Source organism: Cynocephalus volans, chromosome 7 (assembly GCF_027409185.1).
Source record: "Cynocephalus volans isolate mCynVol1 chromosome 7, mCynVol1.pri, whole genome shotgun sequence".
Classification (NCBI taxonomy): Eukaryota; Metazoa; Chordata; class Mammalia; order Dermoptera; family Cynocephalidae; genus Cynocephalus; species Cynocephalus volans.
The window spans coordinates 65939207-65958538 of NC_084466.1; the positions used below are offsets into that span (position 1 = coordinate 65939207).

At 33.7% G+C, this 19332-nt stretch overlaps 1 protein-coding gene across 3 annotated transcripts in view; it reads left to right on the forward strand.

Moving 5' to 3' along the window:
• RB1 (RB transcriptional corepressor 1) overlaps window positions 1-19332 on the forward strand; it is a 156081-nt gene that overhangs the window by 42376 nt on the left and 94373 nt on the right. For all 3 annotated transcript variants that reach the window (XM_063102610.1, XM_063102607.1, XM_063102609.1), the window contains exons 3-6: window positions 4370-4485; window positions 6879-6998; window positions 11323-11361; window positions 12763-12830. In XM_063102610.1, the coding sequence (XP_062958680.1) occupies window positions 4370-4485; window positions 6879-6998; window positions 11323-11361; window positions 12763-12830 (343 nt within the window). The remainder of the gene's footprint in view (window positions 1-4369; window positions 4486-6878; window positions 6999-11322; window positions 11362-12762; window positions 12831-19332) is intronic.

Here is a 19332-nt window from a genome sequence, read left to right on the forward strand (position 1 = left end):
CAGAAGAAAAAAATTTGGAACTTGAAGACAGGTGTTTTGAAACAACCCAGTAGGACAAATAAATAAATAAATAAAAACAAAAATAAAAAAGCCTATGAGATCTATGGGACAACTTTAAGTGTACAAACATCAGTGTTATGGGTATTCCAGAAGGAGAAAAGGCATCAAAATCCTATTTAACAAAATAATAGCTGAAAATTTCCAAAGTATTAGGAGAGATACAGACTTCCAGATACAAGAGGCTCAGATGTCTCCTAACAGATTTATCCCCTAAATAATAAAACTCACTGGCAGTGCAGAAATGAAAAAGAGAAAGAAATTATATCTTATCAGTACAAAAAACCAAAACAGAACAAAAAACCAAAACCAAATAGCAGAGACAACAGTAAAAGAGAAAGAAAGGAACAAAGAATATACGAAACAACCATAACACAACAGAATGTCAGGAATAAGGCAACACTTTTCAATAGCAACCTTGAATGTAAATGGATTAAATTCCTCATCTAAAAGATATAGACAGGCTGAATGGATTGATTAAAAAATAGGACCCACTATATGCTACCTACAAGAAACTCACTTCACCTGTAAAGACACACATAGATTAATAGTGAAGGGATGAGAAAAGATACTCCATGCAAATGGAAACCAAAAATGAGCAGGAGCAGGTGTGCTTATATCTGGTAAATTAGATGTTAAATTAAAAAAAAACTATAAAAAAAAGACAAAGTATAGCATTATAAAATAATAAAGGGATGAATTCAGCAAGAGGATATAACAGTTTTAAGATTATATGCACCCAACATTGGAGTGTCGAGATATATCAAGCAAATATTATTGGATCTAAAGGGAGAGACGGACCCCAATAGAATAATAGTTGGGGACTTTAGCACTCCTCTCTTAGCATTGGATAGATCATCTAGACAGAAAATCCACAAGGAAACATTGAATCTAAACTGCACTATAGACCAAATGGACCTGACAGATATTTGCAGAACATTTCATCCAACAACTGTAGAATACAAATTCTTCTCATCAGCCCATGGATCATTCTACAGGATTTATGGTATGTGAGGCCACCAATCAAATCTCAATAAATTTTTTAGAAATTGGAATAATATTATCTTTTCAGATGGCAGTGAAATAAAACTAGAAACCAATAACAAACAAAACTTTGGAAACTGTACAAATACATGGAAATTAAACAGCATGCTCCTGAACAACCAATGGATCAAAGAAGAAATTAAGCAGGAAATCAAAAAATTCCTTGAAACAAATGGAGATAAAAGCATAGCATACCAAAACCTATGAGATACTGCAATGCAGTACTAAGAGGGAAGTTTATTGCAATAAGTTTTTACATCAAAAGAGTAGAAAGATTTTAAATAAAGAATGAATGTTGTAGGTGGTTTCTGTTGATTTTAAAATTTAAAAAGCATGGTAACAGCAGGAGGTTATTTATTAGAGAGGCAAACAACTTTTCACGTTTTGGTAGTTCCTGAGAAATTGTCTATATTAATATAAACACATATACAAAAATTGTTAATTTTATTGAAATATGTAATAGTTATAATAGTGAAGCAGTGTATACTTTGTATGTTGAGTTTCAGAAATAGTAGGCATGTAATGCAGTTACAAAATCAAATTTATTGATATATAATTTACATATACTAAAATGTACCAATTTTAAGTGCACAATTAGATAAGTTTTCACAGATACATACACCCATGTAATCACCACCAGTAAGATATGGAACTTTTTAATAACTTTAGAAAGTTCTCTCATTCCCCTTCTCAATTATTCCCAACACCTCCCCTCTGGTCCTCAGGCAACCACTGATCTACTTTCTAACATTAAAGATTAGTTTTGCCTTTCCTAGAGTTTGATATGAAAGGAATCATACAGTGTATCCTTTTGTGTCTGGCTTTTTAAAGTATAATAATTTTGAGATTTATCAATGTTGTTATGTTTATTAGGACTTTTCCTTTTTATTGTCAAATAGCATGCTATTGTAGGGGTATACCACAATTTATTTATGTATTCACCTGTTTCTGGATATTTGGGTTGTTTCCAGCTTATGGCTATTATGAATGAAGCTGCTATGAATATTCACATGTAATGTTTTCATTTGTCTCGGGTGTCCAAGTGTGTGCTAACAGTATAATGTCCACCAAACTGAGAAGGTATCCTGAACCCAAGAATGAAGCAGGCAACTCCATATGGTTTACAAGGAGTTATTTATCATCATTTTTATTATTTATGAGTGGTTACTTACAGGGAGTGGATTGGGTGGAGTGTCAATCTGAGTGTTGTGTGGGTTGCTTTCTCCTCAACCCCCTGGTGTGTGTGTGGGGGGGTGAGTGGGTGGGTGCATGTTGAAGCTTATAAGGGACTTATATGCCAAAGAGAGAGAGGCTGCAGAAGTGGAAGATTACCAGGCACCTTGCAGCCTCCTGCTGCTTATCCTTGAGGTTGCTGGTGTTTTCCTCTTACCTTACACAAGCATAGCATTCTGTTAATTTCCCTTCCTCAGTTGCTATGCAAGTTGCGCATAGGAAAGATTTTAACTATTGAAATTGAAGCCAGAGCTTCCAAGGCCGTGAGGATGGAGTGCATTTTGACTAGCATTCATACACTTGCGTATAAATATCTGGGAGTGGAATTTCTAGGTGAGGAAAGTATATATTTAACTTTATAAGAACATGCCAAACTTGTTTTCTAAAACAGTTGTACCATTTTCACCAGTGCTATTTGAGTATTCCATTGCTCTCCATCCTTACTGACCCTTGATATTATCAGTCTTTTTAATTTTATTGATTCTAGTGGATGTATAAGTGTAATATGTTTTAAAATATTTATATCCTAAAAGTACTGTAGCTAAAATTAAGGAAAAGTTAGACTTGAATGGTGGTAAACTGTTATCCACAAAAGTTGGTAGTCCAGAACAACTTTTTATCCCAAAGTTTGTATATAATTGAGATTTCAAAACTTGGCACACATGCCTTTCTTTTTAGCTCTATTGTAACCTCCAGTTAAGAGTAAGCAAATAGTTCTGTTTAATAGAACATTAGATAATTTGGAATTTCTTTTATTTTCAATATAATATAATCTAAATTTTACCTATAAAATTTACATATTTAGAAGGTGGTATATATTGTTAGGAGAAAAATTATTCTAATGATAATGAAAAAGTATTCCAGATAGTACCAAACCCTATATACACTTTGTTTTTTCCTACATACATACCTATTATAAAGTTTAATTTCTAAATTAGGCACAGTAATGAATTAACAATATATATGTATGTGATATATATATAATGATAAAATAGAACAGTATAACAATATACTGTAATAAAAGTTATGTGAGTGTGGTCTCTCTCAAAATATCTTACTGTACTGTACTCACCCTTTTTGTGATAATGTGAGATGGTACATATCTACATGATGAGATAAAATGAGGTGAATGACATAGGCATTGTGACGTAAATGGAAAATTCCAGAAATAAATGATTCATAAGTTTTAAATTGGGTGCCATTCTGAATATCATGATAAATCTCTCACCCTCCCACACCATCGTGCCTTGGACAGGGGTGTGAGTTATCTCTTAGTCTAGCGTATCCATGCTATATGTGCTGTCTGCCCATTAGTCACTTAGTAGCCCTCTCTTCTTTTATCAGATCAAATGTCAAGGTGCTTGTGTTCAAGAAACTCTTATTTTGCTTAATAATATCCCCAGGCTGAAACCACAGAAAACAAAACAGCAAATAAGCGGGGGCGGCGGGGGGGGGGGGGGACTACTGTATTAGTTTTATGCTGGGCATTATCTAAGGGCTTTATAAATATAATCTCATTGAATTCTTACAAAGTGAGGTATGTGTTATAATTTTGATTTCACAAAGAAGACAGTTAAGGAACTGAGACATGAATTACAGATGGCTAAAAAATGCTTGAATGAATAAACTGATAAAAGAATGAATTAGAGAAAAGGAAGTCTAATTGAATAATAAAGTGGGCTTTTTAAAAAAAGGTTATATGTTATAGACTCTAAAATATTTTAACTTTGCTTTGATGACATTGGATTATTGAAAAATGAAACTATTTCAAAGAATTGATTGACCCCTAAAGTTTCCACAGTAAAGTAAGTTATTTAACTTTTTGATCTAGTAATTTTCATTGCCTTATAATATAAAATTTAAGTGTTTGTTATTAGTGTAGAATGAAATGCATTCAATTATATGCCATCATAAGGATTTTAAAGCATTTATTTTGTTATGCTAAATAGGAAAAAAATCACTTGTAATATAGTTTTAACGCAGTATCCAATGTATGAATGATTTAATGAAATATTTGAACTGTGTTTGTTCCCAGGAAGGTTATATTCAAAAGAAAAAGGAACTGTGGGGTATCTGTATCTTTACTGCAGCAGTTGACCTGGATGAGGTGACATTCACTTTTACTGAGCTACAGAAAAACATAGAAACCAGGTAAAATTTCTTGTGTGAATATAGGCTTCTGCCATTAAAGAAAATTGTTTCTGGACTTTCATCTTAATAGTAAAGTAAAGTAAAAACATTAAGTAAAACACAAAGGACTTGGGTCAAATGATATACTGCCATTCTCTCATGCAGCCCTTAATCAAAGCATATTTGTACTGCATTTCTTAAAAATATAGCTGTTGTGTTCAGGGAAAATTTTCATTGTATGTCTGACTATTCTTCTATAAACTTCCTTAATTGTAGCTATTGATAAAGTGAAGAAAAAAGCAAGGATTTATAAAGTAGGCTTATTATATACTAAAATCTTTATTAAAGTGACATAAGTCTATCTTAAAGATAATTAGATAAGATTTATTAAAGCTTAAGATTGTTTTAATATAGTACATACTGTAATTACATACATTTTATACTACATATTCAACTGAGTATACACTGCATTACTTGATAATTACTTAACAAATGTTTGTTGTTGAGCATATAGACCTTTGAAAGAAGTTCCAGTAATTCATGAACTTTATATTGAGAAACTTTTTGGGACTCATAGTCATTTCCTTTGGCAGCATATTTATGAAATGCAACAGTAAATTTTACAAAATAGGTAGTTGTTACAAAATAGGTAGTTGTATATGGTTCTTCTTGAATAAGCCATCTAGAATTAAACATAACTGGTCTTTTATTTAAATGAGATCAATTAAATTGTTAAACTTTTGTAACTTTTTTTCTTATACCCCTAAATAAAATGTGGAAAGACCTTGTATATTCATAAAAATACAAAATAATATAAATAACATAAGTAATTCACAGAATAAATGCCTATAACACCACAGGCACTAACTCTTCCTTTTTTCTTTCCTCCCTCCCTGCCTTTCTTCCTTTCATTAAGTTAGACCTAGAAAAAGAAGGCTTTGTTATAACAATTCAGTTTTCATGGTACTCCAAGGACAGGTATTGTCATATACCTCATAAAAACGAACTGAGAATGGTTCTTTAAATGCTCTTTTAAGGTTGAATTCTTTTCCACATCTGCTCCATTCTCTTCTCTTCTAATCAACATCCTGATCTCCTACTCTGAATCTTTTCTTCTCCTTTATTTGTTTTTCCACATAGCTTGTCATGGCTGCCCTAATCCCTTCTGTATCATGAGAATTTTTAGCCTTCTTTTGGGTTTTGTGCCCCTGCCGATTAGCTGAAGCTCTTATTTTCCCATTTCTTGAGCTAAGTGTCTGATTGATCCAGCCCTTTTTTTTGAATGAAGTCTATAACTCTCATTGCTGGACAGCCTATAGATGAGTCTGGTGACTGCCCTTTTCTTCACTTAGCTGCTTTGGTTTAATCCCTTACACAAACTTGATTAGAAATGAGTATATGAGATGTAGTTGATGATTGCTATCTTTAGTGCCCTATAGAAAAAAATGTATACATTGATGTTTCAAGTAGGTTTTTATAGGAAAACATAAAGAATGACTTCAAGTCATTATTTAAACAACATAAAATTTTAATCAGCTTTCCTTTTCCCTTTCCCAACAACTCAGTCCAAAAACTCTTGGGAGGCAAAGAAATTAAGTTTGTATGTCTGTGGCAGGGGAGTGCCATGGGGCCCATGGAAGGATGTGAGAGCCAAAGTGGGGTGAGGAGGACATCCACATGGGGGTTGTTCTTGTGTGTGGGCAACCTGACGTGGTGTGCAGTGTCAGAGCAAGCAGGGTGTGTGGGTAGCCAATGTAGGGAGTGATAGCACAGGTGAGGTGAGGAGGGCAGCTTGGTGTTGGGAGTCAGATCCTGGTATGGAGGGTCAGGGTGACAATGATGTCCATGTGGAGGGGTGCAGGCAGCCCAGAATAGGGAGTCAGTATGAGCAGAGAAGAAGAATGTTCACATGGGGGAGTGGTGGCTTTTGAGATGGAAAATAGTCACAGTGGGATAGGTTAAATGAGTAAATAAATTCAGGATGAATGGGTTTTAGGTTTCTGATTGTCAAAGAAGAGTTACAGATATGGAAGGGGAAACACTACAATGAACCATGTGGTTTTGTGTTGGAATTGAGTAAATGGATGTGAATTTGTGGTTCATAAAACATACAGATAGATAGGAGTAAACATATATGTGTGTGTCCTTTCATGACCCTTCTTTTTTTCTGTATTCTCAGTGAGAAATAGATATCAGCATAGGTATACAAATATAGGGATGTAGGTTGAAGGCTAGTTGGTTTTTTCCTTTTCAAATTCTAGTAAAATGCAAAAAGTAATTCCTTCCAAAGATGTAATAGTGATTTAGTGTAGAGCTAGTAATCTTTTGAATTGAAATGTCTGTGCTTTGAAAATGAAATAAAACAAATTTTTTAAGTTAACTGATTTACTTTTTTTCTATTCTTTCCTTTGCAGTGTCTATAAATTCTTTGACTTACTAAAGGAAATTGATACCAGTACCAAAGTTGATAATGCTATGTCAAGACTGCTGAAGAAGTACAATGTATTGTGTGCACTCTATAGCAAATTAGAAAGGTAAAAAAAATTTTATCAGGAATACACCCTGATTTTTCATGTCAATTTTTATAGTTAGATTCCATCTGGGAATTATGGCATATTTAGTAAAGTTATTAACTGTTACCCCCAGACATTCCTTTTGCTATTAGGTTCTTATTAATTCTTAGCTTTCTTATTTATCCAGTCGTTTACCTTCTGAATGCTTCCTCCAAAATTAACTGTTTTACTATCCTTTCATGTCTCTCATTTGTTTTCACAAACTTTAAGCTTAGTTCCCACTCAGCCTTCTCTGCCAGAAGACTTCTAGTTCTGAATGGAGTAGTGACCTAAGCATAAACTTCTTCCTAATGGTGTTATTAAGTTTAGAAAGGGAAGACATATTGGCAATGGAAAGTGTATATGACCTGTGCTACCAAGTAATGATTTGTACTCCTACTGATGATTTAGAAGACTTTTCACCATTACTGTTCAACTGGGAGAATAATGAATATGCTTGGGTTAAGTGTTTGATACAATTTTCATCCAAACTGTAGTCCCCTACCCCCAGCATTACAGCATTTAACATGGCATGTGTCCATTATTATGATTGTTTCAGAGTTCATTTCATTTTGGTAGGAGAATATGAGAGTTAACATTGTAGCTAAATAAGCAATTGTATAATAGCGTGGTAAAGGGAGAAGGGAAAAAAGGTATTCTGGAGATATTCTGGAGAGAAGGAGGATGGAGAAAAAGCTGGAAAGAAGCGTCTTCTCAGAAGGATGCCTCTTTTTTCCTTCTTGCTTGGTATATCACTAAAACTTCAGAGGTGTGATTAGAGGATGAAGAAAGTGGAGAAAGATTCAAAGGTTGGCTAGGGCTTTTGAAGAAATATCTTTTCTTGCTCTTGTTTTTTAACTGTAATATAGTAGCATTGGGCATTATTATTTCTGTCCTTTCTTGAAGAGAGTAGAAGCTTTTTGCATAGGAAAACAGGAAATTTTTTATTATTAAAGAAAATAAATTACCTAAGTAATTTGCATAAGAAATGTGAACTAATGATAGAATGCTTGGAAAACACAGAAAGGCAAAATTTCAACACTGGAGATAATCACCTGTCGTATTTTAGAATATTTCCTTCCTTTGGGTGTTGTTTTACACTGAGTAGATTATATTGTATATGTAATTTCTTGCCTTTTGTAATTTACTTAATAGGGACTTTCTAAATTCTTTTCTGTCCTTTAATCTTGTTTATAACCTTTTAATTCATATCTGGGATCTTATCCTGATAACATGATCCTAAACACAAAAAAGCTTTAGAGATTTTTGTCACAATATTATTTAGACCCCTGGAAAATTAGAAACAAACTGTTCATTCACAACTGAAGTTAAGCAATAAAATCTTGTAAATATAAGCATAAAGTATTATAAAATAAAATTTGATGAGGAATAATAATATGGGAAAGTGCTTTCAATGTTAAATAAATGATTATAACTGCTTGTAAGGAAAAAATCCAGACCACTAATGCATAGAATGAAATGACTGGACAGAAGTTTGCCAAAACATTAACCTAGGTTTTATTTGAGTAACTTACATTTCTAAGAAGGATGTGTTACCTCTATAATAAAGTAAGGAAAAATTTTCCCAAGCCAATTTTAAAGAAAATTTCTATTCTATAAAGATTAGTACTTCAAAATCTATAATCATCAGATTATTTGTAGATACAGAATTTTGAGGCTAGTTCGTAGGAGTGGTTTGAGGGACTGCCCTGACTTGTTTTTTTTACTATAGTATTTTAACTGAATACTTCCTGATTGCTTGCTCTCTGTCTGAGATGAGGAATCTGCTTGGATATTTGTTTCTGGTTTCCTTTATCCTTTACCAATCACACCTGCTGATGAATTGTATTTGATTCTCCTGGAGACTTAGGAAGTTAGAAGTTTGAATAACCTAATGGGTAATTGCAGACTTTACAGTTTACTTGAAGTGGTTTGCTATCCTCCTTTTCTATAAACAGAGAGCAATGATCAATAAATAAACCAAGTAGGCCAACATTCTTCCTTTTTACATTCAGATGCATGTTAAGATTCTGTTAAAAATGTTTATTTTTTGTCTGTATTTTGAGGGATATAAGTAGTTAGTCTGGAAATGGAGGGGAGAAAGTTATAGAGAATTGCTTTAGATGATAGAAAATTCAGATGATAAAGTAAGAAAAGAAAGCTAAAGTTGACTATTGAAACTATTACATAATTAAAAAGTGAAAGCTTTAAAATATTTTATGGACTGTTCTGAAGTGCCCATGCTCTTCCTATCTTCCATTCCCCATGTTTTTCCTGAAGGCCAGGGTAAACAGGTATTTCCAGTTTACTAAGTAGGACCAGAATTCCCAAAGAATATTCTGCAAAATAGTATTCTGGTGTGAAGCACAACCAAAAAAGGGTCGCTCTAGTAGAGCTTAGTGGAGAAGAGAATGGAGTCTTTTGAGTAAGACAGATTTGGATTTTAGTCTGGGCTCCAGCATATACTGTGTGATCTTGGACAAGTGTATTAACTTTCATGTTTAGTTTTCTAATGTGTAAATTGAGTTGGAAATAGTACCTACCCTGTTAAGTTTTTTAATGTATTAAATGAGATAATGCATAGACAGTGCTGAGTCCAGTGCCTGGTATAAGTACAGTAATTTTTCCATGCATGTTAGCTTTTAAAACAAAAAAAATTTTGCCCAGGTGGGGAAACAGTATGTACCATATTCCCTCCCCTTAAAGATTCACAATGAACATTGGCAACCCAAGGCTCTTAGAAGTCTTGTAGAATAAAATTGGTTGAACTTTCTTGAGTTCAGTATTTCCTGTACTTATTAGGTTACTTATATATGCTTATGTGTATTTAACATCAATTAGTATCTTGTGAAAGTAATATTTTGTGGGATTATACCTTAAGAAACTTTATACTATCGTTTTATTGCTAATAAATTAACAAACCACAACAAGTGTTAACTAAGTATTAGTACTGAGCTGTATGTCAGGTACTAAGGATACAAAGCCATATGACACTATGATCATCAAGAAGCTTTTAGTAAACAGATTGTATTTTTTATAAAAATAAATGCAATAATGAATGTGATACTTAGTTGTAGAGGATTATACTTAAGAAGTAGAAATTATATAGTGGGCAAAGTATTATATTGCATATGTTTAAGGGTGAGAAGGGTAACTATAGGGGCAATTTTGGTCAGGAAAAAACTGTAGAAGGCAGTATCTGATAGGGTTTAAAGGGTAAATAGAAATTCACCAAGCAAAATGAGTTGGAACTGAGACTGAGTATCCTAGGCAGACTGATTAACATGTGTATAAAGACAAAATAGTAGCAGGATGTATAGGTGGCCATCTGTATCTGTGTGTTCCTCATCCCTGGATTCATCCAACAAGGGATCAAGAATATTCAAAAGAAGAAAAAAATTGTGTCTGTATTAAACATGTACAGACTTTTTTTTCTTGTCACTATTCCCTAAACAATACAGTTATAACAACTATTTATATAACGTTTACATTGTAATCTAGAGATGATTTAAAGTATATGGTAGGATGTGCATAGGTTATGTGCAAATACTATATCATTCTATATCAGGGACTTGAGCATCCGCAGATTTTGGTATCTGCGGAGGATCCTGGCACTAATCCTCGTGGATAACCAGGGATGACTGTACTTTGGTAATACTAATGACTGAAAGGTAAGAAGGGATCAGATTGGTAGTGAGCTTGGATTTTGCCCTGTAGGCATTAGAAAGTCATTGAATGATTTTAAATGACATAGTCAGATTTGGCTTTAAAAGACCATTCAGGCCCTTGTAAAAGGAATTTTGAATTTTTATTGATTAGTCATATGAGATAATTTAGAGTTAACTTTACAGGCCTTGAAGTGGATCAGCAGGAGTTTTTCTATCTTATTTGTACCTTTTTCTGAAGAGTAATTGAGAAGATTAACGGTGATTCCAAAGCCTATTTATTTCGGAGTAGACTATATGAATATATAGTCTTTTATAGGCTTTTATGACCTTTTATGATCTGGTATTCTTACCAGATCTAGTCTAACAACATTCAATTGTAAAATGTATTCTGAGTTACAAATGAACATACGGAATCTGGTCCTTTTGTAATTAGATATTATGATGATGTGATACATCATGAATTGGAAAAAACTACCTTAACTTTGTTTTGTAATGCTATACGTTTTTTGTTTTTTAAATGTATACTTCTTAAAGTAAATAAAGCATGATAAATTGCTATGAATTCTAAAATATGAATAAATTTTAAAAGTAACTTTTAAAAAAGATATAATGTTAATATAATTATTTCTTCCTTTCAGGACATGTGAACTTATATATTTGACACAACCCAGCAGTTCGTAAGTAATTTAGAGCGTGTTATTTCTCACTTTTTAAAAAAGATTTTTCTGGAATAATCTCGACCAGATTGATAATGTTGGGGTTAGTTTGATTTATTATAGTGTACCACTTCATAAGTTAAGGTCATAGATTTAAGTTCTGTGTTGATTATTTATCTTCTCACAAAGAAAATGGTATGAAATACATGCCTTGTACTTTAAGGGGGAACTAATAAGTGGAAATTGATTTAGTGCAACATATCACCAGCTCTTGGGAAAAAAGTAAATTAATTGACTAAATCCTTACTGAGGGTCTGTTACAGGCACCTTATTAACTAAGACTCAGCATAATTTTTGTGTAAGAGTACATACAAAGGTCTATATTAAAATTTCCAAATTATTTTTTTAAATGTGTAATGCATGCTTTAACAGTATACCTATCTAGAGCTCCAGAGTTTTTCTTTGGAGCTTTTCTGTTCCATTGAATTAGTAGTACTGAACATGATTGATATAAAGGGAAATTGTATATTTATTAATTGATTGATTTGAATCTATTAATTCCAACAAGTAAATATTTATGAAAAGATTATCAAGGAAAAGTGTTAAACTGGCAAACTGGAATCACCCAAAACTTCATTTTTCTGTTTACACTGTTGATTTTAATAAAAAAACAAAGCAAAAAAGTATTGAGGTAATTTGTTTTTTTGGTTTTTTTTTTTTTTTTTTTTTTGGTGGCTGGCTGGTACAGGGATTGAACCCTGGAGCTTGGTGTTATCAGCACCATGCTCTAACCAACTGAGCTGACTGGCCAGCCCTATTGAGGTAATTTGAAACCAAGTTTATTAATATACCATGCCCTTTATGTATTTTTAGACTAGAATTGAGATATTCAGAATTTCCTTTACAAAATATATACAGTTGGCCCTCCATATGTGTGGGTTGCACATCTGCAGATTCAACCCACTGCAGATAGAAAAAAATTAAAAATATAAAAAAGAAAGAACAATGCAACAGTAAAATATTATATACAGTATTGGGTATTATATGTAATCTAGAGATGATTTAAAGTATTTGGGAGGATGTGTGTAGGTTATATGCAGATATATGCCATTTTATACAAAGGACTTGAGCATTCGAGAATTTTGGTATCTGTGGGGGTCCTGGAACCATTCCCCCGTGGATACCGAGGGACAACTGTACAATTCTACGGGCTAAGTATGATATGTCTGTAGAAACACTAAGTGAATTGGGACAAATTAAGTTCAGGTATAAATTGTGGATTTAAACTGGACTATATTCTATTAAGCATTTAACTCAGGACTGTGTTTTAAAACAAACAAAACCGCACAAAAGGTATACAGTTGGAAATTTTTTGTCAGTGTTAAATTTTTCTTTCTTTTCTGTTCTCTGTTTGTTTACTAGAATATCTGCTGAAATAAATTCTGCCTTGGTGCTAAAAGTTTCTTGGATCACATTTTTACTTGCTAAAGGTAAATTCATTATGTTTATTACACGCTAATGTTTCAAATGTAATAATTGACATTCTTTTGGACTAAGCTGAAGATTTTTATTCAATTAATGCACTCCTCCGCATTCTCTGTGTGGCTTAGCAAGTTCTTAATTCTGGTCCTGGAAACAATTTTGGACATGTTTTATTTCTGTTTCTCGTATTCCATCCTTCCTTTTTTTTTTTTAAACAATAACTGTGTTACTGTTTTTTACAGCGAAGTGCAAAGAAAAATTATTCAAAATCTACCCAGTAATAATCATCATTAAAATTATGTTGCTGTCATTCCAGATATATTTTTGTATATACATTCTGATAGAAAAAAGTGGGTGGATGAGTGCATTCACAAATAGATATAATTTTCTAAAAATAGGATCATACTAAAGTGCTACCTTAAAAGTGTGAAAATTAATTTTATTTGAATTTTATAGAAGAAAAGAAATAAGAGAAATGGAAAGAATTGCTTAAATTTAGATAAGTGTTTTGTCACTCTAAGTAGTATTCTTAAGATGTGAGGGTACATCAAAAAGTTCATGGAAATAGAATTAAAAGATAATATGAATCTTTCCATGATTTTTTAAAGTACCTTCGTATTGCTCTTAGATTATAAAAAAGCATTATGACAAAATTACGTTAGAATCTTTATTATTTAACTTTGTGGTTTTGATTTAAAGCAATATACGTTAATCTGCTTTGAAGAAAAAGAATGTTAGTATTCTCACTCTTCCTGTCACCTTCCCTCTCCGCATTTTCTAATTAGTTCATTTTACTGTGAGCATTACATTATCAAAGATAATAACATTTACATTCAGTTCTGTAATTATGATTATTACACTTGTGTAGTCTCAGTTCCGTATTTAAATGAATTCTAAGCTTATCCTAATTCCTATATTATAGCTTCTCCATTTTTGAGTTTTTTAATTTAATTCATTTCTTTGCTGGCTGGATTTTACCATCAAGTTTTTAAAAATAGGCTTCTTGGTACCATGTTCCCTATGTTTTTTTTTTTTTTTTTTTAATTTTTCAATACCTGAATAATATGAATCATCTCCTTTTTAATTTTTTTTCTTCCAAATTTTATTTTGTCAATATACAATGTAGTTGATTATTGTGGCCCATTACTGAAACCTCCCTCCCTCCTCTCTCTCCCCGCTCCCTCCCAACAATGTCCTTTCAGTTCGCTTGTTGTATCAACTTCAAGGAATAGTAGTTGTTATCTCTTCTCCACCCCCCATTTTTTTTTTGTATTTATTTATTTATTTTTAGCTCCCACAAATAACTGAGAACATGTGATATTTCTCTTTCTGTGCCTGACTTGTTTCACTTAATATAATTCTCTCTAGGTCCATCCATGTCATTGCAAATGGCAGTATTTCATTCTTTTTTATAGCAGAGTAGTATTTCATTGTGTAGATATACCACAGTTTCCATATCCACTCATCTGATGATGGACATTTGGGCTGGTTCCAACTCTTAGCTATTGTAAAGGGTGCTGCAATGAACATTGGGGAACAGGTATACCTTCTACTTGATGATTTCCATTCCTCTGGGTATATTCCCAGCAGTGGGATAGCTGGGTCATATGGTAGATCTATCTGCAATTGTTTGAGGAACCTCCATACCATTTTCCATAGAGGCTGCACCATTTTGCAGCCCCACCAACAATGTATGAGAGTTCCTTTTTCTCCGCAACCTCGCCAGCATTTATCGTTCAGAGTCTTTTGGATATTAGCCATCTTAACTGGGGTGAGATGGTATCTCAGTGTGGTTTTGATTTGCATTTCCCGAATGCTGAGTCATGCTGAGAGTTTTTTCATATGTCTGTTGGCCATTTGTATATCTTCCTTTGAGAAATGCTATTTAGCTCTTTTGCCCATTTTTTAATTGGGTTTCTTGTTTTTTCTTGTAAAGTTGTTTGAGTTCCTTGTATATTCTAGATATTAATCCTTTGTCAGAAGTATATTTTGCAAATATTTTCTCCCACTCTGTTGGTTGTCTTTTAACTCTGTTAATTGTTTCTTTTGCTGTGAAGAAGCTTTTTAGTTTGATATAATCCCATTTGTTTATTTTTCCTTTGGTTGCCCATGCTTTTGGGGTCATATTCATGAAGTCTGTGTCCAGTCCTACTTCCTGAAGTCTTTCTCTTATGTTTTCTTTAAGAAGTTTTATTGTTTCAGGGTGTATATTTAATTCTTTAATCCATTTTGAGTTGACTTTAGTATATGGTGAAAGGTGTGGGTCTAGTTTCATTCTCCTGCATATGGATATCCAGTTATTCCAGCACCATTTGCTGAAGAGGCAGTATCTTCCCCAGTGAATAGGCTTGGTGCCTTTGTCAAAGACCAGATGGCTGTAGGTGTGTGGGTTGATTTCTGGATTCTCTATTCTATTCCATTCATCAGTGTGTCTGTTTTTATGCCAGTACCATATTGTTTTGGTTATTATAGCATTGTAGTATAGTTTAAAGTCAAGTAGTGTTATGCCTCCAGCTTTTTTTTTTTTGCTCAGCATTGCTTTGGCTATGCATGGTCTTTTGTTATTCCGTCTGGATAGTTCTTTCCATTTCTGAGGAAAATGTCATTGGAATTTTGATGGGGATTGCATTGAATTTGTATATCACTTTGGGTAGTATGGACATTTTCACTATGTTGATTCTTCCAATCCAAGAGCATGGGATATCTTTCCATCTTCTTGTATCCTCTCTAATTTCTCTCAGCAGTGGTTTGTAGTTCTCATTATAGAGATTTTTCACCTCCTTGGTTAACTCAATTCCTAAGTATTTTATGTTTTTGGTGGCTGTTGTAAATGGGCAAGCTTTCTTGATTTCTCTTTCTGCATGTTCACTATTGGAGAATAGAAATGCTGCTGATTTTTGTGTGTTGATTTTGTATCCTGCTACTTTTCTGAAATCATTTATCAACTCCAAGAGTTTTTTTGTAGAGTCTTTAGGCTGTTCGATATATAGGATCATGTCATCTGCAAACAGAGAGAGTTTGACTTGATCTTTTCCAGTCTGAATGCCCTTTATTTCCTTCTCTTCTCTGATTGCTCTGGCTAGTACTTCAAACACTATGTTGAATAGGAGTGGTGAGAGTGGGCATCCTTGTCTAGTTCCTGTTCTTAAAGGAAAAGCTTTCAGCTTTTCCCCATTCAGGATGATATTGGCAGTGGGTTTATCATATATGGCTTTAATTATGTTGAGATAATTTCCAACTATACCTAACTTATAGAGGGTCTTTGTCATGAATGAATGTTGAATTTTATCAAATGCTTTTTCAGCATCTATAGAGATGACCATATGGTCCTTGTGTTTGATTTTATTAATATGGTGTATCACATTTATTGATTTGCATATGTTGAACCAACCTTGCATCCCTGGGACGAATCCCACTTGATCATGGTGTATAATTTTGTGTATGTGTTGCTGTGTTCTGTTAGCGAGTATTTTAGTGAGGATTTTTGCATCTATATTCATCAAGGATATTGGCCTGTAGTTTTCTTTTTTAGTTGTATCTTTAACTGGTTTTGGTATTAGGATAATGTTTGCTTCATAGAATGAGTTTGGGAGATTTGCCTTTGTTTCAGTCATTTGGAATAGTTTGTAAAGAATTGGTGTCAATTTCTCTTTGAATATTTGGTAAAATTGTGCTGTGAATCCATCTGGTCCTGGGCTTTTCTTTGTTGGGAGCCTTCTGATAACAGCTTCAATCTCCTTTATTGTTATTGGTCTGTTCAAATTTTCTACGTCTTCGTGGTTCAGTTTTGGGAGCTTGTGTGTGTCCAGAAATTTATCCATTTCCTCCAGATTTTCAAATTTGTTTGCATATAGTTATTTATAGTAGTCTCTAATGATTCCTTGTATTTCAGAATTATCAGTTGTAATATCGCCTTTTCATTTCTAATTTTTGTTATTTGAATCTTCTCTCTTCTTTTTTTCAGTAAGCCATGCTAATGGTTTGTCAATTTTATTTATCTTTTCAGAAAACCAACTTTTCGATTCATTAATCTTTTGAATTGTTTTTTGGGTTTCAGTTTCATTAAGTTCTGCTCTGATCTTAATGATTTCTTTCCCTCTGCTAACTTTGGGTTTTGATTGTTCTTGTTTTTCTAGTTCTTTAAGGTGAAGTGTTAGGTTGTTCACTTGCCATCTTTCCATTCTTCTGAAGTAAGCATTTAATGCGATAAATTTCCCCCTCAATACTGCTTTTGCAGTATCCCACAGGTTTTGGTATGATGTATCATTATTTTCATTAGTTTCAATAAATTTTTTGATATCCTGTTTGATTTCTTCTTGGACCCATTTGTCATTAGTAGAATGCTGTTTAATTTCCATGTGTTTGTATAGTTTCCAGAATTTCATTTGTTATTGATTTCTAATTTTAATCCGTTGTGGTCTCAAAAAATACATGGGATAATTCCAATTTTTTTGAATTTGTTGAGATTTGATTTGTGACCTAACATGTGATCTATCCTGGAGAATGATCCGTGTGCTGATGAGAAGAATGAATATTCTGAGGCTGTTGGATGGATGTTCTGTAGATATCTGCCAAGTCCAATTGGTCTAGTATGTTGTTTAGATCTTCTGTTTCTCTGCTGATTCTTTGCCTAGACGATATGTCCAATATTGATAGTGGGGGGTTCAGGTCCCCTGCTATTATGGTATTAGTGTCTATTTCCTTCTTTAGGTCTAATAGAGTTTGTTTTATAAATCTGGCTGCTCCAACATTGGGTGTGTATATATTTATGATTGTTATGTCTTCTTGATGGATCAATCCTTTTATCATTATGTCGTGGCCCTCGTTATCTCTTTTTATGGTTTTTAGTTTAAAGTCTATTTTATCAGATATAAGAATAGCTCCTCCAGCTCGTTTTTCATTTCTGTTTGCATGGTAAATCTTTTTCTATCCTTTCACTCTTCATCTATGTGAGTCTTTGTGGGTGAGGTGGGTCTCTTGAAGGCAGTATATAGTTGGTCCTCCTTTTTAATCCAGTCAGCCAGTCTGTGTCTTTTGATTGGGAAATTTGAGCCTTTTACATTAAGAGTTGTTATTGAAAAGTTGATTTCATCCTAGCATTCTATTGATTATTGTTTGGATGTCTTAGGTGTCTTTTGTTCCTTTTTTTCTGATTTACTGTTTGTTTTCTGTATTTGTTGGTTCCTTGGGTTGTAGATAGCCTTTTGTTTGTTTTCTCTTCATGAATGCCATTTTTATTATACTAGTGGGTTTTGAGTTTTCTTGGGGTTTTATGGCAGTGGTAGTTATTTTTCAGGTACCAAACCCAGTACAACCTTGAGAATTTCGTGTAAGGGTGGTTGTGTGGTAATGAACTCCCACAGTTTTTGTTTGTCAGAGAAATATACTATTTATCCTTAATTTTGGAAGGATAGCCTTGCGGGGTGGACTATTCTTGGCTGGCAATCTCTGTCTTTTAGTATTTTGAATATATCATCCCATTCCTTTCTGGCTTTTAGGGTTTGTGATGAAAAGTCTGATGTTAGTCTGAGTGGGGCTCCTTTATAGGTGATTTGACGCTTCTCTCTTGCAGCTTTTAAAATTCTCTCTTTGTCTTTGAGTTTTGCCAATTTGACTATAACATGTCTTGGAGAAGACCTTTTTGGGTGGAATACGTTTGGGGATCTTTGAGCTTCCTGAATCTGAAGATCTGTGTCTTTTCCAATAACTGGGAAGTTTTCTGCCACTATTTTGTTGAATATGTTTTCAGTGCAATCTCTTTTTTCCTCCCCTTCGGGAATACCCATGACGTGGATATTTGAGCGCTAAAGGTTGTCTGATATCTCTCTCGGATTTTCTTCAATGCCTTTAATTCTTTTTTCTTGTTTTTTTAATCTGCCTGTGTTATTTCTAACAGCCCATCTTCAGGGTCTGAAGTTCTTTCTTCAACTTCTGCAAGCCTGCTGGTCAAACTCTCTGTTGTGTTTTTTATTTTGTTGAATGAATTCTTCAGTTTGGCAAGCTCTGCTACATTCTTTTTCAGGACATTGATTTCCTTGTACATTTCTTCTTTCAGGTCCTGTATACTTTTCCTCCTTTCATCATGTTGTCTAGCTGAGTTTTCTTGTATCTCATTCAGTTTCCTTAGAATTATCACTCGAAATTCCTTGTCAGACATTTCAAGGGCTTCTTGTTCTATAGGATCTAGAGCTTGAGAGTTATTACCCTTTGGTGGTGTACTTTCTTGATTTTTCATATTTCTGGTATCTTTCCTTTGATGTTTAGTCATTGTGGATGGGGGTTTCACAGTCCACTGGTTTGACACTGTTGTCTGGCTAGGATGTTGCTGGGGTTGCCAATTTGGTATGGTTACCTCAGTGTCTGCTCAGTTGGCCACTAGTGCCTTGTGTGTGTGGTTGCCTCGGGTCTTGGGCCTCACTGGGGAGCCACCTTTCTGGTCAGCATGCACTCAGCCGGGCTGCTGGGTCACATGCCGGCACCACAGGGCATGTGGTTTCTGCAGAGCTTCCG